At 33.7% G+C, this 18,252-nt stretch overlaps 1 protein-coding gene across 1 annotated transcript in view; it reads left to right on the top strand.

Annotated features, from left to right (window-relative positions):
• Positions 1 to 18,252, top strand: part of LOC149475207 (uncharacterized) — a 30,727-nt gene that overhangs the window by 1,095 nt on the left and 11,380 nt on the right. Inside the window, exons 2-6 of the mRNA XM_089713738.1 lie at positions 13,683 to 13,712; positions 14,798 to 15,070; positions 15,395 to 15,748; positions 16,463 to 16,876; positions 17,414 to 18,190. Coding sequence (XP_089569864.1) covers positions 13,683 to 13,712; positions 14,798 to 15,070; positions 15,395 to 15,748; positions 16,463 to 16,876; positions 17,414 to 18,190 — 1,848 coding nt within the window. The remainder of the gene's footprint in view (positions 1 to 13,682; positions 13,713 to 14,797; positions 15,071 to 15,394; positions 15,749 to 16,462; positions 16,877 to 17,413; positions 18,191 to 18,252) is intronic.

Consider the following 18,252-nt stretch of genomic DNA (forward strand, 5'->3'; position numbering starts at 1 on the left):
TTTGAAGATATTAAGAGATAAAATTGCTTCTAAAACTTGTAAAACACAGCACAATGTACTAAAAGATATGTTATAACTCGGTTATGTCAGACTTATACTAGGGTGGTAGCCGTAATAAGGACGGAATAGCATTAGTATGAATACTTATTACGAAGTTATACTAGGTTACATTTATTTCGTGTTTATTTGTATGATTTTTCCTTATTCTTAGTTTATTCTTTGCATAAAATGCTATACCTCGTTTATTTGTACGGCTGATAAAGATTAGAAAATAAAACAACATAAAGGTAACCTTCATAAGCTATATTATATTGTGAAAGAATAAATAAATATTTCAGGGCAAATTCCCACACGGTACGATCGGATCCCATACTAAGTTTTCGCTTGTGTTATGGAAACCAGATGGCTGATAATCATGCATATATAATTTTTAATAAATACTTACTTATATAGATATTTAACACCCAGACCTAGAGCAAACATCTATATTCATCACACAAATATTATATCTGATATCGGAATCGAACCCACGACCACTGGCTTGAAAGGCAGGGTCACTACCATACAAGTCAACCGTCAAGAAAAAAAGAAAACCTGATTTTTATACTCTACATAAAATTTCACGAAAAAGTTCCATTCCACCCCAACCTCCCCTAAAGCTTAAACCGTCTCCCAAATTGATATAAATGCTACCAGGGGACGATTATACGACTTGTATTGACATTCCTAATAATAGTATTTGTAAATAAAGAAAAAACAATTTAATTAATAGAATTAATCCGCCATTTTGTAAATGTTTAGATCTTTATGGCCAAAATAGTTGTTTTATACAAACACAAACTCAAATATTTATTTATTCAATTAGAGTTCTTCTAGAAGCAGTTTTGAATCGTCATTACATATTTTTAACATTTACCACCGATTCGGAAAGCAGTATCTACGGAGAAGAACAGACAAGAAACTCCATAGTTGCTCTTTTAAATCATGCCAGTATTACAATTTACAAAATATGTAACTGCATATTATATCATCATAATATGCCAAAGAACTGTAGGTATATAAAATAATGAAATTATTAATTACTAGAGGTCCGCCCCGGCTTCACCCGTGGTACATATTTCGCAATAAAAGGTAGCCTATGTCCTTTCTCGGGTATCAAAATATCTCCATACCAAATTTCATGCAAATTGGTTCAGTAGTTTAGGCGTGATTGAGTAACAGACAGACAGACAGAGTTACTTTCGCATTTATAATATTAGTATGGATTCAATAACGCATCTAAAAAAATAATATTGTTTTTTTTATTTCATTTTATTCTTAAAAGGTTTACGGCTGCTTACAAGACACACCTATAACACAGTATTACCATATTTCCTAGGAAATAATATTGTAATACTGTGCCTATAATATACAAATAGTGAGTACTATAACATACGAGTAGTATAGTGATGAAAACTGTTATTACAGAAACTACAATGATACAAATTTCTTTCTTTACAAATTTCTCATGACTCTCCACCCAACGTGTCTCACAGAAACGTAAGGCAACGCCAAGTTCTTTTTTAAAAATATCATGTCTCCTAAGATGCATGTGCGAATGCCACAACTTTTTTCACTGTGCCAGATGTATTACGAGACATCTTTGGATGATCTAGCCAAGGAGTTATTAAGAACATGGTTGATGCATGGGCATAATTTGGCGCGAATAATAAATAAATAATAATAATAATAAACTCTTAGCAATTTACAATTAAAAATTTATCTACTTACAATCTACTTAACCTACATGCTATAACCTCCTCCTTTTTTTGAAGTCGGTTAAAAAGGATTGCCGCTCAGCATTTTACAATAAAAAGCATAGGCTTTTACTGCAGAGCTGATTTTCAGCGACACTTATGAATGGCTATTTTCTTTCTTTCACGGCACCTTTCGTATCTGCCCCCCTATGCAAGTGGCTTTCTGTTAGCGTAGCGTTCAATAGAATAGACTACGAATGTATGAGATTGACGTAAGCTGTAGATACGTGTATCTGCCCCCCTATGCAAGTGGCTTTCTGTTAGCGTAGCGTTCAATAGAATAGACTACGAATGTATGAGATTGACGTAAGCTGTAGATACGTTTATCTACGAATGTATGAGATTGACGTAAGCTGTAGATACGTTTATCTACAGCTTACGTCAATCTCACACATTCGTAGTCTATTCTATTGAACGCTACGCTAACAACAAGCCACTTGCATAGGGGGGCTGATGCCATAACCGAGCTGTAATTTCCATTACCCACACAATAATTCAAATCTATATTAAATTTGGCACAAAGATTTTCAACAATTTTCGCCAAAGCTAAGGTCAATCGGGACCCTACATATATCACATACATTGTTTTCTTCATATCAGAGCATTAAGCGCATCACACACGGTGAAGATACTATAATATTTTATGTTAAGATTCTCTACCGGTATCAGCGTTCCGACCATCATTTTTCTTTTTGTCATTGTGTACTAAGACCCCTGTAGAACCGCCATCCTGTTACAAATGACCCGAAATTTTATGTCAGTGTTTCGGGTCATTTGTAACAGGATGGCGGTTCTACAGGGGTGTTAGTACACAATGACAAAAAGAAAAATGATGGTCAGAACGCTGATACCGGATACCTTAAGATACTGTAATATTTTATATTAGAGAATCTTAACATAAAATATTATAGTATCTTCACCGTGTGTGATGCGCTTTATAGTTGCACCAGTTTAGTAAATATGCTACTTTATAAAATTAACATTTATGTTCGCTATGGAAATGAAAATGAAAAAAAGCGTGTGTGCTGAGCACACATGTCAGAAGTGAAACTTCTTTGGCAAGATTCATTCCAAAATCGTTGTCTTACTACATGAAGGTAAAAAGCGCGCCTAAAGGAGTTTCACTTCAATAGCATTGGATATTATGTTGGAAATTATATTGGATATATATTTTTTTTTCTATCCATAATATGTTTTGCTGTCGCACACAGAGATTTTCTTAAATTCTGTTTTTATTTATGATTTGCATTATACTCAATCATAATATTATTTTATTTCTGTAATAGTGTTAAGGAAGAGCGGAACCTCCTGAAACAAGCATTTTATTTGCTTATTAGGAGTTCCAATTCCAATTAGTTTAAGACCTGTAAATGGAAGAAATAATTGTATAATATATAATATATAAATGTATTGTATTTGCGATTTTTTTGAATTAACACTGCAACTGTCAGAGTGTCAATGTGGTGTCTACTGAAAATCAGTGGACAGTCTAAGTTTCGTAAATGTCCTTGGATTCTCAAAGCACTTAGATATAGTGATTTGCTCATTACCTTTTACCGTGGTTGCCTGGAAGAGATCAATACTTAGTGATAAGGCCAGCAAGTTAGTTGTACACTGTTTTTAGCTGTAAGTAATTCTAAGGTTTCATATTTGTACATGTATAACTAATAAAGTGTTAAACAAACAAAAATAAATGAGATATATCCATTTTATACTGAATAAGTAATTTTGATTATTACTGTTATAATAACTGTATTTATATGTTAACGGTACAAATAAATGTATTTTTTTTTCTTTATAACTTGCATCATGTGAAACCGCGCGGCAAAGCTAGTTATAGAAAAACATTATATAGGTTTTTCATTTTCACCAATTATTCCATTAAGTACTGTTTACACAAGTGGCTACTAACGTAATCCGAAGTACACATGAACAATTATTTTGCGCATTCTTTTGTCAATATTTGTGTTAAATACTATGTACCTAATAAGTATCTTTTTACGTATTTCTAGTCTAGAATCTATATAAGTTGATTAATTAAAAAAAACATAAATGTAAGAAAACACGATTAATTTGCAAATATAAAATACTAAGCAGCTACTTAATGCTTTTTTCCCTTCCAAGCCAGAGTGTGGGTTCGATTCCCACCCAGGGCATACATTTGTGTGATGAACATAGATGTTTGATCTGTGTCTGGGTGTTAATAATCTATGTTGTATAATGTTATAAGTATTAATTTAAAAATTATATATTTATGTCTATCAGCCATCTGATTTCCATAACACAAGCGAAAGCTTAGTATGGGATCAGATCGTGCCGTGTTTGAAAATTGTCCAGAAATATCTATTCATTTTTATTTTATACTAGCTGTTGCCCGCAGCTTCGCCTGCGTGGAAAAGATAAATTTTCATCGTACAAACTTTCATCCCCTATTTGATCCCCTTGGGGGATGAATTTTCTAAAATCCTTCCTTAGGGGACGCCTACGTTATGACATCTACCTGCATGCCAAATTTCAGCCCGATATGTCCAGTGGTTTGGGCTGTGCGTTGATAGATCACTATATCAGTCACCTTTGAGTTTTATATAGGTATATAGATTTAAAACTATTCATCGTGTGATACTCTATTTGGTAGATTTTTAAGCAATTACACATCAAATATCTCTTAGTATAATAATCACGAAAGTTTGTAATAAGCTATTGATGTGTCTATGTATGTATGATGGAATGGATGTAAGTATGCTTGTTCTTTTATGGAAGAAACATAGTCTTTTTTTTCTTTTAACCAGAATTTAACAATGTATCTCTTATTTTAACCCCTCTTAAATACAGATTTAAATAATTATTTGTTACTAGCGGTCCGCCCCGGCTTCGCCCGTGGTACATGTTTACGTTTTCTCTACATAAGAACCATCCTCGTACTTCCAGGAATATAATAAAAAAAGAATTATCGAAATCGGTTCAGCCGTTCTCGAGTTATGCGCTTACCAACACATTTTGCTATTCATTTTTATATATAAGAAGATTACGCTGCATTTACATCAAACGACAGAATGCTCTTCTAAACCCAATGTCAAATTATTTTAGTGTAAAGTTTCGTTGTTCTTAGTAGTCCAGGAGGAATCGGCGCATGAGTACCGAAAACTATTCCACCTCAATTTTTTTACGTGATCCTCTTCAAATTGCCCTACTGATGATATAAATGCATGTTGCCATGGGGCAACCCGGTGCCATATTGTTTAAACCGAAATTGTTTAAACAATTGCAAGGAATTGTTATTTTTCAACCGGACAAATTTTTTTTATATTTTTTATCGAAATACCAATAAAAAAGGTCCAATTACTTTTCACGATAAAGTTAATATTTTCAAAGATATGAATTTTTTAAGGTTTGAAAAATCTCAAATTTGGGTACTTTCGACCCATGAAAAATATATTTAAAAAAAAAATAATATATAAGTAATATTTTTTTTTCAATTCTCTATACAATAGTTAATAATATTGTTAATAGAGATTTAAGAAAATTTCATTGTTTATATCTGTTTTTTAATTGTTAACTTCGCGCGCTCACAAGTACGCGCCGCTTACCTGTATCGCCGTCTCTCTCTTACTCATGCGCTGCATCGGCCTCTCTGTGTCTTGAATCATTATTTATCATTTATCTTAAAAACTATCAACTTTATCAAGATTTCTAAAGAGAGCAATCTTATTAATAATTAAATTGTCTACAATTTGTTTCTTATATATTTTTTTCTGAAATCAATTTTTTTAAAGTTATTTAAGCATAAATTGAAACACCAACCTGCTTTACACGCATTTACGGGCTGTGATACGACTAGTAAAATTGGCACCAAAAAAAAAGCTTTAGAAATGATGAAAATAAAAGAAAATCGTGATGCTTTAGTCCCTCTTGGTAATGGCTTAGTATTAAGTAGTGAGGAGTTGAAAGGTTTAGAAACCTTGTATTTAAATATTTTGGGTAAAAAAGGTAGCACCGCAGATGAAGCTAGACAAATAATTTTTTCTCGTAGCTTTGGTACTAATATTAATCTGTCTAAAATTCCGTGCACATCAGATGCCTTGCAATTGCATGCACTTAGAGCTTCTGCTCAAACGTATATTTGGAAAAATGCATTGAATCCCCTATATAAAACATTAGATTTTACGAATTTCGGCTACAAATTAGAGAATGGTACTTTGCTACCTTTATTAATGAATAAAAGCCCATTCCCAACTAATCTTAAAAAACCGTGTAATTGTAAGAAAGCCTGTAAAACCAAAGCTTGTTATTGTAAAAAAAATAATATAAGTTGCATACTTCTATGTGGTTGTGATTCAGAAGACTGTAAGAATATAATATATAAAAATAATATTGATAATAAATAAATACTTATTTTTAAATCTTGTTTTATTATTTCATACTTCTCCATCTATAACTTTCGTTTGAAGAAGTTATTCAATGTAATTAATAAGGTAAAAGACCTAGTTATTGACACTTTAAATTTTATTTTAGTTAAAAAAAAAAACAAATCAATTCTAATAAATTAATAAATATAATTTTTGAATTAAAAATTTTAAGATCTTTGGTTTTTTGAGAACATTTCATTCTTTTAATTAAAATCAAATTGCGAGTGTCAAACAACTAGGCCAGTGTCAATAACTGGGTCTTTTACCTTACTTGCTGTTTCAATAACAAAAAAGTAATATAAACTGACAAAAAAGTAATTTTAATTACATGTTTCAATTTATGCTTAAATAACTTTAAAAAAATTGATTTCAGAAAAAAATATATAAGAAACAAATTGTAGACAATTTAATTATTAATAAGATTGCTCTCTTTAGAAATCTTGATAAAGTTGATAGTTTTTAAGATAAATGATAAATAATGATTCAAGACACAGAGAGGCCGATGCAGCGCATGAGTAAGAGAGAGACGGCGATACTTAAAGGTAAGCGGCGCGTACTTGTGAGCGCGCGAAGTTAACAATTAAAAAACAGATATAAACAATGAAATTTTCTTAAATCTCTATTAACAATATTATTAACTATTGTATAGAGAATTGAAAAAAAAATATTACTTATATATTATTTTTTTTTTAAATATATTTTTCATGGGTCGAAAGTACCCAAATTTGAGATTTTTCAAACCTTAAAAAATTCATATCTTTGAAAATATTAACTTTATCGTGAAAAGTAATTGGACCTTTTTTATTGGTATTTCGATAAAAAATATAAAAAAAATTTGTCCGGTTGAAAAATAACAATTCCTTGCAATTGTTTAAACAATTTCGGTTTAAACAATATGGCACCGGGTTGCCCCATGGCAACATGCATTTATATCATCAGTAGGGCAATTTGAAGAGGATCACGTAAAAAAATTGAGGTGGAATAGTTTTCGGTACTCATGCGCCGATTCCTCCTGGACTATAGTGCGTTCGAAAAGATTCTATGCAATGTTCTAATCAGTATTAGAACATTGCATTGTTCAGTAACAACACTGTATACGATGTTTCGTTTACACTAAGATCACAAAAGACTGCTCTTGCTCTAGCTCTATGTTCGTTTGATGTAAATGCACAGGTACTCGTATAATTTATTCGTAAGTATTTAATAAATGCTTCTATTGTAAATTTCTTAACGTTAAATCCTTTGAGCATTTAGATAAAGTCAACATATTGTAGTTGAATAGTTTTTAAGTACACAATTTGTTAAAATGTATTTTTGCCTACAAGGTAATAAAGATTTTTAATTGATATTATTGTTCTTTTTTATCTTCCTATTCCTTCCTGGTTCTAAATACTGTAAATTACATTTATCCTAATCCTACTAATATTATAAATGCGAAAGTTTGCATTAATCGCATCGAGGATGGATGTATGTGTATGTTTGTTACTCTTTCACGCAAATACTACCGAACCGATTACAATGAAATTTAGCACACATATAGATGGTAACTTGAATTAACACATAAGATAAATTTTATCCCGGATATCCCATGGGAAAGGGAACTATGCGGGTTTTTTTTTGAAAACGCGGGCGAAGCCGCAGGCGGAAAGCTAGCAATAATTTTTTTTTTTTTTTTTTTTCAAATTTTTTCAAATTTTTTTCCACTTTGTCATTGTTATAATTAATGTTAAACTACTGTCACATTAATTGTCTTATTATTGGTATTCCTTTTTATTGGCGTATTGTTTTGTTAAAGTTAATTATAAATATTGTAATACAAATAGCTGTAAGGAATCTATGTATGTAAAAAATAAAATAAAATAAAAAAGTTAATAAATGCGAAAGTTTGTGAGGATGGATGGATGTTTGTTCACACAAAAGCTACTGAACCGATTACAATTAAATTTGGTGTGTAGGTAACTGTAGACCCAGAATAAGACATAAGCTACTTTTTATCCCGGAAATCCCACAGGAACGGAAACTATGCGAGGTTTTCTTTTAAAACGCGGGCGGAAATATAGTTAAGCATACTTCTAATAATTGCGAAACTATGTGAGGATGGATGTATGTGTATGTGTTTGTTACTCTTTCACGCAAATACTACTGAAGCGATTACAATGAAATTTAGCACCCATATAGAGGATAACTTGGATTAACACATAGGATAGTTTTTATCCCGGAAATCCCACGGGAACGGAAACTATGGTCTATGCGAGTTTTCTTTTGAAAGCGCGGGCAAAGCCGCGGGCGGAAAGCTAGTAAATAATATTATTAATTTTATAGCAATAAATGCAATTCGTAAATATTTGAAAAATTTAAAGACATCTTATTCGCTCAGGTCAATTGAAAGACGAAGTATATTTCCATTCTTTCCAAAAATTGTCACATAAATATTTTCTTCTTATTTTATTATATATTCACTTATAATACCACAAGAGCTTCAAAATTATCGGGTATTTTCCGATAGGTTCGTTGCAAACAAATGAAGGAGTCAAGTTTTTAGTCAAGGTTAAAAAATCACGAGCGCGAAGCGCGAGTGATTTTTCCTGAAAAACTTGACGACTTTATTTGTTTGAAGGGAACCTTGAGGGAAATGCCAGATAATTTTGAAGCTCGTGTGGTATTCGGGGGATTATTTTTCCGTCCCAAATGTCGGCCAATAATTTCACAATTGAATTGAACCTGTCAGTTTGACGTCAACGACCAGAGAAAATTTTTAAAAAATTATCAGTATAATACCATGTAGGTTGTACCACGTGACGTCGAATGGTGCAATTCTATTGGTCGATATTTGGGTCGGAAAAATAATCAAGAATGTTAGTGAGAATGGAAGGAAGTATTTTTCGATTACGCAAAAACGACTGGTTCGATCTAAATGAAATTTAACATAAAGATAGATCATATTCGGAATTAGCATATAGGCTACTAGCTTTCCACCCGCGGCATCGCCCGCGCAGTCAAAGAAAAACCCGCATAGTTCCCGTTCCCGTGGGATTTCCGGGATAAAACCTATCCTATGTCCTTTCTCGGGTATTAAAATACCAAATTTCATGAAAATTGGTTCAGTAGTTTAGGCGTGATTGAGTAACAGACAGACAGACAGAGTTACTTTCGCATTTATTATAATTAATAAAATATAGTATGGATTTAAGACGCTTATTAGCTTCACCTCTAAGTTTGTATGTAACCGACATGTTTTTTATTTTACGGACCTTTTTACAATACTGTGTTGACCTATTTTACTATCGATAGGGAAGCACTGAACCACAATCTCGCCATGGAAAGCTAAGATATGGTCTAAGATGGTACGCTCTTCCCTAGTAGGTATCCGTTCACTCTACACTTGAAGTAAATATTGATCTTTATTTTTACCTAGATTTCCGCCCGCGGCTTCGCCAGCGTTTTCAAAGGAAAACCCGCATAGTTCCTGTTCCCGTGGGATTAATAATATTATTTACTAGCTTTCCGCCCTTTCAAAGGAAAACTCGCATAGACCATAGTTCCCGTTCCCGTGGGATTTCCGGGATAAAACCTATCCTATGTGTTAATCCAAGTTACCCTCTATATGTGTGCTAAATTTCATTGTAATCGGTTCAGTAGTTTTTACGTGAAAGAGTAACAAACATCCATACAAACTTTCACATTTATAATATTATTAATTAATTAATAGGATTAAGATTAAGATTAAGATGTATATAGGGAAGCGCTTGACCACAATCTCGCCTGATGGAAAGGTAAGTAAGAATGGGAATGGGCTTCCCTAGTTCCCGTTCACTTTACGCTTGAAGTACCTTAATATATTGATTGATCTATATATGAATCTAATCTAATATATCTATATATCTATCCATACTAATATTATAAATGCGAAAGTAACTCTGTCTGTCTGTCTGTTACTCAATCACGCCTGAACTACTGAACCAATTTGCATGAAATTTGATATAGAGATATTTTGATACCCGAGAAAGGACATAGGATAGGTTTTATTCCGGAAATCCCACGGGAACGGGTTTTTCTCTGAAAACGTGGGCGAAGCCGCGGGCGGAAAGCTAGTATCTATATATATTATAACTAGCTTACCGCCCGCGGCTTCGCCCGCTTTGTCTAAAACCTAATAAATTATATACTAAAACCTTCCTCTTGAATCACTCTATCTATTAAAAAAAACCGCATCCAAATCCGTTGCGTAGTTTTAAAGATTTAAGCATACAAAGGGACATAGGGAAATAGGGACAGGAAAAGCGACTTTGTTTTATACTATGTAGTGAAGGCGAAAGTTTGTAAGGATGTATGGATGTTTGTTACTCTTTCACGTAAAAACTTCTGAACCGATTACAATGAAATTTAGCACACATATAGAGGGTAACTTGGATTAACACATAGGATAGTTTTTATCCCGGAAATCCCACGGGAACGGGAACTATGCGGGTTTTCCTTTGCAAACGCGGGCGAAGCCGCGGGCGGAAATCTAGTTTGATATATTTTTGGTTTTATGGCATTCAAATGCTTCGTAAATGTTGATGAGTTGGTCAAGCTATCCGCCCCGGAATGGCGTGAAAGGATTCGGGTTCGAGTCCCGCCTCGTGGTCGAATTTATTCTATTCCTACTAATATTATAAATGCGAAAATAGCTCTGTCTGTCTGTCTGTTACGCTTTCCCGCTTAAACCTCTCAACCGATTCTGATGAAATTTGGCACAGACAATCTTGAGACCCTGAGAAAGAACATAGGCTACCTTTTATCAAAACACGCGGGCGAGCCGCGGGAGGAAGCTAGTTCTTTATAAATTTATATGATCTGTATATTCCAAATTATTTTTTCTTCCTTTATTTTTAGTACAAAAGCAAATAGATTTTAAAACTCGGTAAATTGAAGGAAAATACAATAAATTAAATAAACAATTATTTAAACAGGTGTAATTGATAATTTATTACCCATTATTGTAAATTAAATTTATTATGTTTGTTCAGTCGCTCTTGTAAGTATATGTATAAAAGGTGAGCCGAAAATGATGCGGTTATAGTTTGAGTTAGGTCTTCGAAGGATCCTAAGGTCCTAAGGCCAAAATGTTAACTTTTACTATAGTTGTGTTAAGCGTAAGTATTTTTTTAATTTTTTTTAGTTAGTAGGTAATAATTTTAGTATGTAAGATTATAAGTTTTAATTTTTTTCTGCTCTTAGCATATAACACTTTTAGTTCCAGTTTATATAAAAATTTCCATTTCTTAGAAAACTGCTTAATATTATACAATTGAAAAATATGTATTTTGTTTGTATCTTGAGATTTAACTCAAAAACTACTAGACCGATTTTTATAATAATTTTACCACTTACCTATCAATTACTTTATCACGTCCTTATCGACTAATATATTATGCTGTTTTTAAAGTGAAACTTTTATTACATCGTCTCAAACTTTTTGGTCTGTGTAGCGCATGTCGCGTGACGGTCGGCTGCCGAGTAGGTATACCTACTCGGCAGCCGCGATACACGCGACATGCGCTACACATAAAAGCCGACCGTCACGCGACATGCGCTACACAAAGCAGTGTTCGGAACCGTTCGAACAGTTTCACTTTTACCGTGGTTTCATAAAACCACACAACATTTTTTTATTTTTATCCCAATCAACCTGAACAAAGTCGGAGCAAGGGCCTTGTATCTCGTATCCCCTAGTGGGGTAAGGGGCAGATGCAGAATGCATCTGTTTCACTGATCGATTTTCTTTAGGGACAAGTAGGTGATCAGCCTTCTGTGTCCTGCCAGACAGAGGCATTTTTTTGTTATTATTTTTATGATGATATAGTAGCTGCCCGAGCAGAGGATTTTCTGCCCTATTGCCTCTTTTTATATTTCTATCTCCTTAAAAACCTTCGTAGAGCATTTACAAAAACGATAAAAAGTTTTAACTTTAAAGCGCGTCACACACGGTGAAGATACTATAATATTTTATCTTAAGATACTGTAATATTTTATATTACAGTATGTCGCGAAATTTTGTGGGTCATTTGTAACAGGATGGCGGTTCTACAGGGGTCTTAGTACGTAATGACAAAAAGAAAAATGATGGTCCGAACGCTGATACCGGATGCGTTAAGATACTGTAATATAAAATATAACAGTATCTTAAGATAAAATATTATAGTATCTTCACCGTGTGTGACGCGCTTAACGGTCGTCACTGAAAACAACTGTTGAAACTTTCCCTGTAACTTTTGCTTACTGTGCATTTACATCAAACGAACATAGAGCTAGAGCAACAGCACTCTTTCGTGATCTTTTATTGTAAACATAAACTCGTATTCAGTGTCGAATTTGTCCATTTATTATTACAGAAAAATCCATACTAATATTATAAATGCGAAAGTAACTCTGTCTGTCTGTCTGTTACTCAATCACGCCTTAACTACTGAACCAATTTCCATGAAATTTGGTATAGAGATATTTTGATACCCGAGAAAGGACATAGGATAGGTTTTATCCTACGGGAACGGGTTTTTCTTTGAAAACGCGGGCGAAGCCGCGGGCGGAAAGCTAGTTAAAAAATAAATTTGACATGATTAAAAAGCAACAGAGTTTCTTGCCGCCTCTTCTCTGTAGAAAAATATATATATGAAGAAAGTCTAATTGAATAAATAAATTGTAAAAAAGGGAATCGAACCCAAGTTCACTTGGTACTCAGGATTTAACTACTCTACAAAGGGGAATAGAAAAATTAAATATTTTTTTTAACTATATTAGGAGCCTGGGTCTTAATCATATGTATATAATACTTACTTACTAGAGTGAGTCTTAGAATCTAACAATAACACTTACTTACGTGTGTACACTAGTACTTACACGCACACATTTTTTGAAGTGAAACTTCTTTATCGGGGTTGGACAAAAATTTAGTGTAACATTTTTGCGTTACGCCGTACGCGTGACATTTTTGCGTTACGCCGTACGCGTGACATTTTTGCGTTACGCCGTACGCGTGACATTTTTGCGTTACGCCATACTCGTGACATTTTTAAGGTCATAAAGAAGTTTCACTTCTTACGTGTGTACTCTAGTACACGCATACATTTTTTTATTATAATTATGTATTAATCAAGTTTAACTTTCTTACAGATCCTTCATGCCCATGCGGCACCGCAAGGTATTATTGATATTTTGGACACAATAATAATGCTATAAAAATGAAATTAATATAAATTTCTTATCAAGAGAATAATTTTCAAAATTGTAGCATTTATTTTAATGTTTTTCTTTTTCAATTTGACATTTTAATCCTGGCTGAATGGTAGTTTTCCATAGCCTTCAAAATTTTTAATTTTCTATCTGTAATTTTGATTTTGACCTAATATTCTAAATAAATAATAATTATTATGTTCTAATACTATACACATAAATGTCGATTTATTCAAAACTGTATGTTAACAACACCATTTTTTTACAGAACCTGTTAATTTAGGCTATCAATTGCCTGGTAAGTTTACAATTTTATTAATTTCGTATTAAGAACAAAGGTTTTGGTAGCACTTCTACTCGTAATAAAAAAAAAGGTTGTCTATAGATAAAAAAGGAAACAAAACAAATGACAGAAAAATAGGCGGGAAAACTGTTTTGACATCAAATGACATGCCCATAATTGCAGATGATGACGTAAAATACGAAGTGGTCTCCTCTAAGTCGGTGGATAGATTCGGTCGACCAATTTATACTGTGAACATGATCCCCATAGGTAAGTAATGGGTCGGGAGGTCAGCGTATGATGGTAGCCATAGATGACGTCAATGCTTTTTTAATTTTGGGGAGCACAGATAAAAAAGTATTGACGTTTTTTATTTTGATATGGCAACATGGAAGTTATACTTTCGAAATAGAGATTTCTATATCTATTTCGGAAAATGGTACCCTTTTAAATAAAACTACTTTAACATTTTTAAAAGAAATTATTAATTTTATTGGTAGAGAAAAAAGCAAAACAATACAGGAACATTCAGTTGTTTTGTTTTTTATTAAAACCACATGCGCTGATATCTCACTGGCAAAAAAAAGGTTTATAGGGATTATATTATATTATGATTATTTCACTGTTGATAATAATGATGTTGATGGGAACGCGAACGTCACAAGAAAATTTTTCAATATCATGCGATTTATTCTCGATGAAATGGTATTAGTTATATCAAGGATATAAAGGTCATTATTTATTTAGTGGCAGCTCGAAAACATAAATCTAATATTATTTATGATGGTCTTTTTTGTTGTTTAACTTCCAAAAAGCGTCGTATACACTCCAATCTACTAAAACAGAAATGCGACAATAAAAACAGATTAAAAATAAGTTTTAAAACTGCTTCTTTGTTCAACATACCCTTAAATACTAAATAAATACGTTCAATACCATTGAAACGGATTTTTTTCTTTGTTTCTTACTATACTTATAAGAACTTTATCTATACTATGTAAGATACTATGGTTTTACTTTCTCCCAGTTTGTGTGTGACGTGATATTTTCTTCTCCTCTTCGTGTATTACCCAACCAATCATTCTATAACTTCTTTACAGATTATCCAGTCTCTCAAGGATTCTCGCAAGCGAATTCTCAAGCCCAAGCATCGAACTACAACAACAATCAAGCTGCTAGTTACCGAAATGGTAATTCTGGCTACGACGCGTATGACCAGAACCAAGGCCAGAATGCTAATGCCCAAGCCAGTCAGAAACAGTACTTGACAAACTATGGAACGGGAGGCAGTTACGTGAATTCGTATGATGCCAATTCCAAGGCGAATAGTGATGCCAAGTCGAGTCAGAATGGCTTCCGAAGTTATAACGGTGGTAAGTTAAATCTAGCTTCGTGAATGAATTTTCATCACTTAGTAAAATATGATGTTATGATAAGGAGTACCTTAGTACGTCAGAAGTTTCTTGTCCATAAATAGATAGATAAGAAATAGATAGATAGAAATATAATATAAATATAGATAGATAGAAAAAATAACTGGATAAGAAAATGCGTATAGCTTTTTCACCTAAAATTTTTCCTTACCTCGATGATATGCTATATTGACAAATAAATGAACAAATATGAACTTTGTTACAAAATTTGATATCACCAAATACAAAAGAATATCTCTGAATCTATCCTTTTATTATTTACAGGATCGCCAGTAGTCCCACTATCTCCAAATTATTACAATCCATCAATGTTCCTTCCCCCTGGTTATATTGGCCAAGGTTATCCACCAGCACCAGCCTACCCTCAAACTTACCCATTACTTTATCCTAACCGTCCTGTATACCCTGGATATAAGAATTACCCAACATATGCGGTTCCCCTTGCTAATTCTCAAAGTCAGTCGAGTGGTCAGGCTCCAGGAGCTCCGAATGCAGCTAATCCTCTCGCTAATTATTTAGCCAATTACGGTGTGAAAAGCATTGTGAAGTCTAACTCGCATGCCGATTCGAAGGGTACGGCGTCATCCAATCAAAATGCTTTCCAATCGTACAATGGTGGTAAGTTATGTGTTATTTGCTAGTGTTTATGTTAGGGTTGAATGGAAGTGATTGGTTTTAAGCAATGAAAGTGCGTTCGTGTTTAATCTAACCTAACCTAAACCTAACTCAAACATTTATTTATTCAATTAGACTTCTTCTAGAAGCACTTTTGAAACGTCATTAGGTACATATTTTTAACATTTACCACCGATTCGGAAAGCAGTATCTACGGAGAAGAATCGGCAAGAAACTCCATAGTTGCTCTTTCTAACCTGCACGGATAGTTGAACAAAGGTTCAACAACGACGTGCTCTTTCTAACCTAACCTAACCTAACCTAACCTAACCTAAACCTAACCTAACCTAACCTTACCTAATCTAACCTAACCTAACCTAACCTAACTTCGTGTGCGTTCGTGTGAGTTTCTTTTTAAATTATTGTATTTTGTATTTTTTTAATATTTAGGTATAAATAAATGTTTGTAACACACATTTTTTACGTTAATTAATGAGAAAGTAAGGCCGCCTTTTCGAACGTGTGTGTGTGCGTTCGTGTTTAACCTAACCTAACCTAATCTAACCTAACCTAACCTAACCTAACCTAATGTTTGTACCACACATTTTTAACGTTAATTAATGAGAAAGTAGGTAGTAAATCCGGAAAATAGTAATATGAAATGGTGATTCAAGCCACAGAAAAAAAATGTTATAAATATTTTTTTTTCTTTTACAGGTTCGCCGATCATTCCTGTCGCTCCAGTCCCCCCAACATACTACAATCAACCACCGTATTACCCAGGATTTGTAGGTCCAGTGTTTCCAGGTGCTCCGGCCCCTGGATATCCTCCATCTGTAATTCCAATTGCCACCAACCCTAATAGTCAGAACCCTTCAGGCCAAAGTCATAGCACCCCTACTCCTATCTCTAAGCCTGACTTTGAACCTATTAGACCCTACACCTTCTCTGACTACAGCCAATACAGTTCTAACAATGAAGAAACCGCCTCATCTGAAGAAAGTCAGAGCGAATATTTTGCCAATAATAACAAAGATACTACCAGTGTGGAGGCTTCCGAATCAAACTCGAGCTCGAACAGTGATTCAAAATCATCACAAAACGGTGTCTATATATATAATGGTGCTGGCGGTAAGCATTTTGAGATATTTCTGTATTATTATTGTGTTTGTTTGGTTAAATGCGCTAATATGAGGAAATAGCAATAAATTATTTCTGTGTTGGTTAAAACATGCACCGAAATAAATTATTCTTATACGATACGACAGTAAATCTTTCTATAATTCTTGCATAAGGCAGCTATGATTGAATAATAGATCTGTACCTTTGTTGATTCCATAGCAACCCGTTTTACTTAATAGAACTTACAGATTTAGATTTTTGAAAAATTAATGAAATTAGATTGTGGCCAAAAACAGAAATAATATTTACCTACTTAACAGACCTTAGCCAGTTTTGCAACATTTTTATTTGTTGTGTTAATCTTATCTGTCACTTATGGCACATAATGCATGAAACTATATGGTATTAGGTGTTAAAGAGAATAAATCGGGTATAAACAACTAGCGCAAAAACTGCCTTTAATATTATGAAATATAACTGTTACCTGTATAACTGTGAATAGTACCAAACGCTAAAATCTAATTTGAAATTTGCAACATATTTCAGGCTATCCACAAAATATATCAGGTGGTTCAAACCCTAGCGGACAATCACCTTCTAACCCAGATGGTTCAAGCCCTAACGGACAAAAACCATCAACTCCAGAAGGTTCTAAACCCAACGGACAATCACCTCCTAACCCAGATGGTTCAAGCCCTAACGGACAAAAACCATCAACTCCAGAAGGTTCTAAACCCAACGGACAATCATCTTCTAACCCAGATGGTTCAAGCCCTAACGGACAAACACCATCAACTCCAAAAGGTTCTAAAACCAACGGACAATCATCTTCTAACCCAGATGGTTCAAGCCCTAACGGACAAAAACCATCAACTCCAGAAGGTTCTAAACCCAACGGACAATCACCTTCTGACCCAGATGGTTCAAGACCTAACGGACAAAAACCATCAACTCCAGAAGGTTCTAAACCCAACGGACAAAAACCATCAACTCCAGAAGGTTCTAAACCCAACGGACAATCACCTACTTACCCAGGTGGTTCAAGCCCTAACGGACAAAAACCACCAACTCCAGAAGGTTCTAAACCCAACGGACAGTCACCTTCTAGCCCTGATGGTACGCAAATACCCTACTCCATCTATGAGTATGATCAATACAGTTCTAACGATCAAAAGAACAGTCAATCCCAATCAAGTCAAAGCGAATATCTGGCGAAATTGGAGAAAGAGAGGAGCATTGTGAAGGCGACCAACTCAAATTCAAACTCAAAGAATGATTCATCAACATCACAAAACAATGTTCATGTATATCACGGTGTTGGAGGTAAGTTTGTCTTTCATTCTGTATTTTATCATTATAATATATTTAATTATCATTCTATATTT

This window comes from Colias philodice, chromosome 31 (assembly GCF_061535455.1).
Source record: "Colias philodice isolate Cphi_HAF_F1 chromosome 31, ilColPhil1 Martin Lab GWU primary, whole genome shotgun sequence".
Taxonomy (NCBI): domain Eukaryota; kingdom Metazoa; phylum Arthropoda; class Insecta; order Lepidoptera; family Pieridae; genus Colias; species Colias philodice.